This window comes from Vitis riparia, chromosome 8, assembly GCF_004353265.1.
Source record: "Vitis riparia cultivar Riparia Gloire de Montpellier isolate 1030 chromosome 8, EGFV_Vit.rip_1.0, whole genome shotgun sequence".
In the NCBI taxonomy this organism is placed as follows: Eukaryota; Viridiplantae; Streptophyta; class Magnoliopsida; order Vitales; family Vitaceae; genus Vitis; species Vitis riparia.
Genome location: NC_048438.1, coordinates 8931586 through 8942388, shown reverse-complemented (window position 1 = coordinate 8942388; position 10803 = coordinate 8931586). Strand labels below are relative to the sequence as shown.

The following is a 10803-nucleotide window of genomic DNA, read 5'->3' as shown; positions in this document are numbered from 1 at the left end:
TTTTTTTTTTTTTTTATCTAAAACTTTCTAGAAAACAAATACAACCTTAAAAAAAAGTTTAAAAATAAAAACAAAATGGCCCTTCAAAAAAATGTACTAAAATGAAGAAACAATGACATTACAAAAGAATATATTAAAAATTTAAATAGAAATGGTCTTTTAAAATGGTAAAATCAAAATTGAAAAACAAAGACATGTGCATTTAAATACATAAAAGGATAGAGGAAATGATAAAAATGGCCCTTCAAAACCTTAGATTCAAAATAAATAAATAAATATCCTTCAAAAAATAGAAATAAAAATTAACAGAAAAAAAAAACCTATGCCTCAAAAAAAAAAAAAAAAAAAAAAAAAGTCATGTTCTTTAAATAAGAAAATCTAAAAAATATATTCTAAAACAAAATTTTTAAAATTTATGAAAAAGCAAAATCCATCTTCTTAGAAAAAGAAACTAATCCAAAAATAATGTTCAAATAAAAATTAAAAAGGAGAAAAATGTCATCCTTAAAACATAAAAATTAAAAGTGTTGAAGAAGGTATGTAAAAGAGAAAAAAAGAACTAATTGATTAAAAGAGATGAAAATATCTCAAATTTGTAAATCTAACATCTCCTATTTTTTACCTTGAAAAGCAACCCATTTTGACATAAATGCCCTTCAACATATTTATTATTTACATGTGTTTTAAAAGAAAAAGTTATTTTGCAAGAAAAAAATAAAGACATATTTGTCCAAAATGGGTAATTTTTTAGGGTGAAAAAAGTGGTGGGGAAATTTATGGTGATTTTATCCCTTTCAATGAATGAAAAAAAGTGAGGGCATTTTTATCCAAAATGAGTACTTTTTTAGGGTGAAAAAAAAAAAAGAAGAAAAAAGTGGAGGGAAAATTGGGGATGATTTTATCTCTTTTAATCAAATAACCCAAAAAATAAATAGGGTTAAATGACCACATGCTAAAAAAAAAATGATCATCCCTTTTAATCAAATAATCCAAAAAATAAATAGGAAAAAATGACCATGTGCTTAAAAAAAAATCAAAAGAGGGAAATTTGAAACAAAAGGTTTAAAAATATATGTAATGCAAAAAAATCCATCAAATTCTATTTAATTAATAGTCAATTTATTATCAGATAGATATATAATTCAATTTCTTGTTTTTCAATTTCATTCAACCTAAATTGATTTATCATTAGCACAATCCATCCGTTCTAGTCAATCCAAACATATATTTACTAGCCCAAAACTATGTCAATCTCAACCAAAGTCAATAAAAGTAGATTTGGGTTGGACAACTTTGCTTGAATATCATGTTGGGTTAGGTGTTAAGCAAATAAGCCTCATGTTTAACAGAAGCTCAAATTGATTGGCAACTCAACCCCACTACTTGGGGGTACACCATGTGAAACAACTAGATTGACTAGCGACCTAGGGTTTTTTTAACTTCTACAACTACTTTAAAAAATAATTTTTAAAATATAGTAGTTGGAAAAATATTTATAGATTTATGACACTTTTTATTACGTTGAAGGTGTCTCTTGAAGAGACACCTTCCACAATTTTCAAATCTATGATATACGATTAAAAGAATTGAATTTAAACTAAAGGTGTCTTTTTGAAAGACACCTACAATTTCAAAAAAAATGGATTTATACTAAAGGTGTCTTTTGAAAAGACACTTTCCACAATTCTACGATTCCAAAAAATCCAATATAAACTAAAGGTGTCTTTTCAAGAGAAGAGACAACTTCCACAATTCTCAAATCCATGATACACACTTAAAATAATTTAATTTAAACTAAAGGTGTCTCTTCAAGATACAACTTCTACAATTCCAAAAAATTGGATTTATATTAAAGGAGTCTTTTGAAGAAACACTTTCCATAATCCCACAAAATCCATTCAAGAGACACATTTCACAATTTTCAAATTCATGATACACGCTTAAAATAATTAAATTTAAACTAAAGATGACTCTTCAAGAGACGCATTTTACAATTCCAAAAAATTGGATTTTTATGAAAGATGTCTCTTGAAAAGACATTTTTCACGATTCCACAAAATTTAATATATACTAAAGGTGTCTCTTGAAAAAACATTTTCCACAATTCCATAAAATCTAATATATACTAAAGGTGTTTTTTGAAAAAACACTTTCCACAATTTTCAAATCCATAATACACACTTAAAATAATTGAATTTAAACTACAGGTGTTTCTTGAAGAGACACCTTCTATAATTCCAAAAAATTGGATTTATACTAAAGATGTCTCTTGAATAGACACCTTCCACAATTCCACAAAATCCAATACATATTACGTCGAAGGTGTCTCTTGAAAAAATGCATTTCACAATTTTCAAATTCATGATATAAGCTTAAAAGAATAGAATTTAAAATAAAGTGTCTCTTTAAGAAACACTTTCTACAATTCAAAAATATTGGATTTATACTAAAGGTATCTCTTGAAGAGACACTTTCTATAATTCCACAAAATTTAATATATACTAAAGGTGTCAAAGGATGGATGCTTCTAAAGTTGTGGGTAAATGGTTGTCCGAACTCTCATCTTTTTATGGGGGAAGAAGGAGAGTATGATGCAGGTGAAATCAAATGAAGGAAATGGGTAAGAGGGGAAGAAGGAGATGACTAGGGTTTTTTTTTTGGAGGAAATGAGGAAGGGAAAGAAGAAAAACAAGTTTTTTTAGGAATGTTTAACAAACTCAACAATTTATTCTCCACATAAGCATCAAATTTGGTCCAAATTGTTGTAGATTTGGAAATGCTTTCCAATCTACCCTATCTTAAAAATTTTATTTGTTTAAAAAATGTACTTTTATAAAAAAAAACCTAACAACCTAAGTACCCAACCCCCCAACAAACTTGATCCAATTCAGTATACTATAGCACCTATGTTACACCAAAGTGTAAAAATAGGTGAAAAAAAAGAGAAGAAAAGACATGTACATGAACAATAAATAAATAAATAAATAATGGAAGAAAAAGATGAAAATATTCATGAGCTTAGAAGAAAGGAATCTAAAAAAATTAAGAATTGAAATAAAATCAGCCTCTAATAAAAAATAAAATAAAATTGAGGAATGAAAAACATTTACCTGCAAAGTAAATAAATAATAGGTTGAAAATTTTTCTTTATATAAATTTTCTACATTTTAAAATTTAAACATTTAAAACTTAAAATTAAAGAAAAAAGACTATAAAAAATATAAATTGGTAAAAAAATATAAATATATTAATATATAAAGAAATTTATATAAATAAATAAATAGGTAAAAACAAGTATTAAATTGGCCATTAGATAGGCTTGCAACTTAATCTAACCCACATACAAACTTGAATCAATCAGCCTAGGATACAACACCTAACTTGCATCATTTCTAATTTCTAGTTTTTTGTATTCCTATAAATCGATTTTACTTTTTTTTTTTTTTTTTTGGTTTTCAAATATCTTTTGAATTTGTGGTTGTGAAAAATAAAAATAAAAATTGAACCATGCATAGAAGTTGCAACAGTTTTAATTTTCTAGTGTGTTATCTTTCTATAAATCAAAAGAAAAGAAAAAAAAACTTTAAATTTGTGGTGGGGAATAAAAACTGGCCCATGCAGGTCTCGAACCTGCGACCTTCGCGTTATTAGCACGACGCTCTAACCAGCTGAGCTAATAGGCCACATGCTTTCTAAAGAAAGTATTACTTTCAAATTATTATATAGATTCTAATTTATTTGAAGTGAAAGTAAGCCTGCAGCTGATTGAATTGAATTCATGTTTCAATATTAATGTTATTTTTTCATTTTATCTTGGTTTCAATATTATGTTTTAAAATGATTATGTCTTCATCTACAAAACTGGGTGAGATTTAAAATCAATCATATGAAATTTACTTTGTGGTTTGGTGAAAATATTTTCCCACAAAATACTTTATGAAATATCTTTTGGTCTCCAACTTGGAAGCTTCACACATTTGACAAAGAAAATTATAAAGAATCTATTGGAAGCTTCACACATTTGACAAAGAAAATTATAAGCTTCACACATTTTAATCAATTTGAGAATTTAAACCCACATTTATTGGGAATAATTAAAAGAAGTCTTGTTTTATAACATTGTAATAAAATTTACAATATGAACAAGACGCACAGTACAATACTTCCACACACTCATGTTAGATATTCCCAAAGGAACTAATTGAAATGCCGAGCATATTGTCTAGCCGGAGATCTCAATGGCCTTGACCTTAGGCTTCTTCACCTCCTCTTTCGGAACCGTTACAGTAAGCACACCATTCTCCATGCTGGCTTTAACCTCATCCATCTTTGCATTTTCAGGAAGTCTGAATCTGCGAAGGAACTTTCCTCTGCTCCTTTCAATCTGATGCCATTTTCCATTCTTGTCTTCTTGCTCTTTGCTCCTTTCTCCACTGATTTGAAGCACCGGGCCCTCTTCAACCTCAACCTTCACCTCTTCCTTCTTTAATCCAGGAAGATCAGCCTTGAAGATGTGAGCATCTGGAGTTTCCTTCCAGTCACAACTGGTGCTAGAAAAGGCGGATCTTTCAGGGTCGGCAAGAGTTTTGGAGAAAGGGAAGCCTTTGAAGGGATCCCAAATATCCATAGAGAATGGATCGAACATGCTGCTTGGAATGAAGAGCGACATGTTTTTGCAAGTATTAATTTGTATTGAGAATCTTGGAGGAATCAAATATTAGATCGGAAGGATTGCTTGCTGACGCAACTTACGCAAATGAGTAGAGTATATAAAGAATGGGGAAGAAGATTCTAGTACATTCATGGCTCTTCTAGGTCTTCTTAAGTTCTTGTGGTTGCGGAAGGAAATGTAATCCTCGAAAGTTCCAGGACCTTCTACCATTTTCCGATTAGCCCATTTGGACAGCCTTGCTTGGTAAAGGGTCAAACTTCAACAGACCATTTACTTTTTCTCGCTTAATCAATGATCACAATTTAATCCAAAATCACAGTGATTAAAAAAAAAAGAAAAGAAAAGAGATATCTTGGCTTCATAAACAATTTTTAAACAATTTTTTTTCTGCAACCAAATAAAAACTCTTGTTCTCTCTTCACCCTTCTTCAAGTTTTAGTTCTTTAAAATCAGCTTTTGAAGTATCTTTTTATTATTATTATTATTTAATTCCTACTATTACTTAAACAAATATAGTAATGAATGAATAATAAAAGGAATTTTTTATTCTCGTTACACATTCACACATTCCACACATTTTTCATAATTTGGATGCACTTTCTATTTTCTACTAGGAATCACGAATTGCTCCACTCCTTAGCCTTGGACCTAGTAGGGTACATGAATCTATCTTAAGCTTTTCTAGAAAACAATCTAGGTGAAAATATGACTTTAAAAACCATTTAGATATATAAATCTAAAGAAGATAGTAATTCATATGTGAATATGGAAGTTCTCAAATCAATTCCAAACTGCAGAATCTATTGATAAAGAATTCAAAACCGTACAAAACATCATAGATCTTGTCCATCCACTAGTCTTCTACTCAATCTCTCCTCACATGAAGCTAGGTATGGGAAAAGAGTGGTCTTTTCCTTCTTCAATGATGGCTATGGTTTTCTCTCTGTGGAGGCTCTTTATTTAGAAGATGATAGGAAAAATTGAAACACTAACCCCTAATAGGAGTATTTATAAGGCTTCATATGGGTTTAAGTAACTTGAGCCTAAATTGAGCTTGTGTCACTTAATCTAGCCTAATGGGATCCAAATTAATTAATCAACCCTAATGGACTCCAATTACTTAATTAGCACATACTAGAAAGTCAATTCATAAGATCTAGTGGAACCTTACGCTTTTACCAAAACATCCTTATGCACACTTATGAACCAAAACCAAATCCTTCAAATAAAACGTGTCTCCATGTAATAAGAGCCTGAGTAGGGACCATTGGGACCTATAGGAAAATAATGGCTCCCTCAAAATCCAATTATGAAGTTGATTCAACATTCCACTAAAGAGAATCAACTACACTCCAATATCCTATGAAATTACAATGAGCATAGCTTGGGTACATGTCTTACTATCTACTACATCCAAACCCCTATGAACTAATGTCCATAATCTAATAAGGTAATGTTATCACCTATCAAGATTACATTTCAAATCCTTGAGTTATAGATCTCCTTTATTATGTGATCAATTGACATATTCTAGCTCCAATGAGCATATGTCAAAATTTCACTAAAAAAATTGTTATGACAATAGTTTTCTAGATCACATATCTTTCGGATCACCCAAGGGGACACATTGTCTCAATACCATGAGATATCATGGTGTCTTTATTGAGAATATCTGTTCACACTAACCTTCATCAATAGTAACCCAATCCATAGGGATATATGACTACATTAGGGTCTCGCCCATATGTCAAAGCCTCCTATTGATTTTGGCACATGCTCAATACTCTCTCAAGGTTGAGAGTCTATGCAATATAGTAGTTTGGTGAATCATGACAACTGATAGTCTTGCATCATGATTCATTGTAGGTCCTGTCCAATATGCAACACATACACTAGTACACTCACTATGGGAAAACCATCTTAATAATACTCATCATTCTGTAAGGAACCTATGATTTGGATTTTTTATACAACTCCTAATACACCCAAGTCATGTACAATGCAAGTGATGTGGGCATGTATGAAAGGAAAATCTTATATCTCTTGTTTCTCAAGCTCGGATCAGGTTAGGAACATGCAAAACTATCTTAGGCTTTTCTAAATCTTATGCACAATGGAAAAATTGCATTTTTTAAACTCTTAAAAGATTCATAAAGTGTAAATGAAAGACATACCTTAGTTTTGGATGTTACCGAATCGAGTCCATGTGATGAAGGAGGAAGAATGAAGTTATAAGAAGTCTCATAAACCTGGAGTCTTCCATCCAATGACTCGAACCTTGATCTCAACACACTTCCAATGGGAATGGAAAAGAAAGTGGAGGCTATGGTTCTCTCTCTCTCTTTTGAGGTGGAAGTTGGCTCTTTAGAAAAAAAAACTATGGAAACCCTAAACCCTATGGGGGTATTTATAGGGTTCCCTATTGGGCTTAAGTGACTTGAGCCCACTAAGGGCTTGGGTCACTTAATCTAGCCCAAAATGGGTCATAATTAATTACTTAACCCAACAAGGCTTATTAATTAATCAATTAGCCCAATTCAAAGGCTTTGCTCACTTACCCCTATGCAATCTTGCATAATTACTAAAACGCTCTTATGCACAAAAGTGAACTTAGAGTCAATCCAACCTTCATAACCCATGCCAACAAGGTATATGAGCTTAAAGCGGGAACCACTAGGACCTATAGGAGCACTATGTCACGGACTTAGTCGTTCACTAAGCTCGTGCGGCACTTAGACAAGCCAAGACAGTTGATCTTGCTAAGTCAGCCTTGCTCCCCAATGCTTAGCTTGCTCGGCTAAGACACTTGCGACTCGAAAACTCAAGAAGCTTGGTAGGCAACCCTTGAAAGAATGGAAGCTTTTTATTACTCAAAGAAGCCTTTACAAGTGCTTGGATGCTCACTTGCTTGGTGCCTTGGCCAAATGAGGCCCTCACCTATTTATAGGCACCAATGGAACTCTCTGGAACCTTGGAGGGTTCCTTACAACTCAAGACTATTCTAGAATGTCCTACACCATTCTAGGTACAAGCCTATATACAAGTATATACAAGAGTCTTCTAGATTTCTCTAGAAAACCCCGGACTCCTCTCGTGCCTTCCATCATGGTGTAGAATTGTGTGGATTCCTCCAGGCTTCTCTAGAACCTTCCACACTCTTCCCACTCTAGGAGTCTCCAGAAGCTTCCTGGCTCTATATAAGGCCATGGGGAGGCTCATTTGAATAAGCTTGTGACAACTAGCTCCCTTAGAATCCAATTCTAAAGTTGATTCAAACATCTTACTACATAGATTTAATTGAACTCCAATATTCTATATAAATAACAATGAGATACCATGTGCTTGGGTTCGTGACCTACTATCAAGACCGTTGTTCTCATGAACTGATGTTAGTAGTCTAACAAGGTGGAAGCTATTTGTCTTTCAAGAGTACATTTTCTATCATTGAGTTAAAGATCCTCCTATTATGTGTTCAACTAACATGTTTTAGCTATCAAAGAACCTATGTCAAATTCTACTTAAGAAACTACTATGACCATAGTTTTCATGAACACACTTCCTTAGGACACCCAAAATGACACACTATTTCAATCTTAAGAGATATCATGGTGTCTCTATTGAGAATACCTATTGCTATTGGCTTTCATCAATAGTGACCCAATCTATAGGGAATATATAATCAACTTACGATCTCACGCGTAGATCAAAGCCACTGTTAACTTCAGTACAAGCTCAATATTCTCTCAAGATTAAAAGATAATATAATAAAGCAACTTAGTGAGGTCATGACTACTTGATAGCCTTGAGTCATGACTCACCATAAATCTTATCCAATGTGTAACCATACATACTAATGCACTCCCCATGAGAAACTTATCCCGATAGTCAAGACCAATCATCCCTCCAATTAAAAGATAGTGCACTACGACCTTTAATGGGATGCATAGACCCATGAACCGACTGTGAACAAGTCATTTATTTATAGGGAACCCATGACTAGGATCTTCTATGCAACTCTTAATGCACTTAAGTCACGTACAATGCAAAATATGCAGACTAGAGTGTTTACAAGATATAATGCATGAAAATAGAATAAATAAAAGTGAACTGGAACTTTATTAAACAAATGAAATCCAAGAGTTTATTACATCATGTTATGCTTTTAAGGTTCTATCCTAATAGTATATGCTCAAACACATGAGATAATAAAGGAGAAACCAAGAAACATAAATAAATAAATTTATAAATGAATCTCAATCTATTATATAGAGTTATGTTTCTTAGGGCTCAATCCCAACATTTTCTATTTTTAACATAAAAAAAATAATAGTAACTTTTATATAAGATATGTTATGAAGAACTTTGACATAGAATAAAAATAGGGAGAAGAAAATAAGAAAATGGAAATAGAAAACACACAAAGCATACAACAATTTATGTGGTTCAACCTAAAGCCTACATCCTTGGATGAAGACAGAGAAGAACTTCCATTATTGTTAAAAGATGTCACAACCTAAAGTTCTCAAATCCCAAAGTCCCAATCACACCCAAAAAAAGACTCTCTCTCTCTCTAAGTCAAAATCTCTTCCTATATATTTGCCTAATTGCATAGGAAGATTCCATATAGAAAATTAATTGTAGAATTATCAAAGATACTTACTCATACAAGAGGATTACTCAATAGGATTTTTTATTTTATTTTTTTATGATAATAGGAAGCACCCCTACATGAATTTCTTCTATTAGGAAATTATTAATGAGTTTCCAATTAACTCAAAATAAAATCTAAGATACTTTACAACAATCTCTACTCTGGCTCAAATTCCTAAGATACAAACAAACTAAAAAAATGTTTCATATTACTTCACTCTCACACCCTTAAGGGGCCTTTAGATACTATCCATACCAATTAAGTCGAAGCAACACCTGAACTTAACTATAGGAATAGGTTTAGTCATCATATCTATTAGATTATCCACTATAGGTATTTTTTTTCATAGCAATATCACCCTATACAATCGTATCCCGAAAATGCATTATGACATCAATATGTTTGGTCATCTCAGTTTTAGTCAAATGTGTGGTAGTTTGGTGATGAAATTAATGCACAATAGTCAACTCTTATTGTAAGCCTAAATTCCCAACCAAACCCTTTAAGATAAATAGCTTCTTTCATTACTTCTATGACTACCATGTATTCTACTTTAATTGTTGAAAAAAAATTGTAGATTGTAATGTTGCTTTCCAACTAATAACAATACCACATAAAGTGAATGCATGCCCTGTTAGAGACTTTTTTATATCCATATCTTCAATATTGTCAAAATCAACACCATCAACACTTGTCCTAGAGACATCACTACTTTTGTTATATACTAAGCCAACATGTGATATTATGCTTAAGTACAGAAGTATTCATTTTATTGTTTGAAAATGGATCTTTTCAAGGTGATCCATATATCAATTCACTAAGCCAACATGTGATATTATGCTTAAGTACAAAAGCATTCATTTTATTGTTTGAAAATGGATCTTTTCAAGGTGATCCATATATCAATTCACCACACCAATTGCATGTAAAATGTGTAAACCATAGCATACATAATGCTTCAACTACACTAACATAAGGACACATGTGACGTGTCCCCCCTCTTCCTCAGTTTGTGGTGAGAAAGCAGTTGAAAGTTTAAAATGAGTTGTTAGTGGAGACTCATTGGTTTTTGCCATTACATTCCAAAGCATTCCAACACTTTTTCAATGTACTTTTTATGTAATTAGTACGATTTCCTTACTTCTCAATGTCTATAAATCTCAATACTCATATACTTTTTTGGCAACTCTAAGGTCTTTTATTTCAAACTTCCCACAAAATTAAGTTTTCATCGTATTGATCTCAAACATATTCTTGTAGGAAAATGAAATGTCATTAACATATTTTTTTGTTCATTGATAGAAAATAAATGATAGTAATGATGTTTATGAATTCAGGTCATTGGTTAGGTAAAATGATCGATTCTAAGAAACTTGACTATAAAATTAAAATTATAAACCAGATTATGTAAATAATATTATGTGATTGATGTATGTTTTATTATTTAATTTTTTAGTCCATCTCGTAATTTTTTTTTTCT

General features: G+C 31.6%; 1 protein-coding gene and 1 non-coding gene across 2 annotated transcripts; both read right to left on the bottom strand.

Annotated features, from left to right (window-relative positions):
• Window positions 1-3609: 3609 nt before the first annotated feature.
• On the bottom strand, window positions 3610-3683 carry TRNAI-AAU. The gene has a single exon. It is a non-coding gene; the product is annotated as a tRNA-Ile (tRNA).
• Window positions 3684-4091: 408 nt separating this feature from the next.
• Window positions 4092-4776, bottom strand: LOC117920950 (class I heat shock protein-like). Its single transcript, XM_034838666.1, has one exon. It carries the CDS (start codon window positions 4667-4669, stop codon window positions 4223-4225), a length of 447 nt encoding a protein of 148 aa, XP_034694557.1. The 5' UTR covers window positions 4670-4776; the 3' UTR covers window positions 4092-4222.
• Between the last annotated feature and the right edge of the window lie 6027 nt (window positions 4777-10803).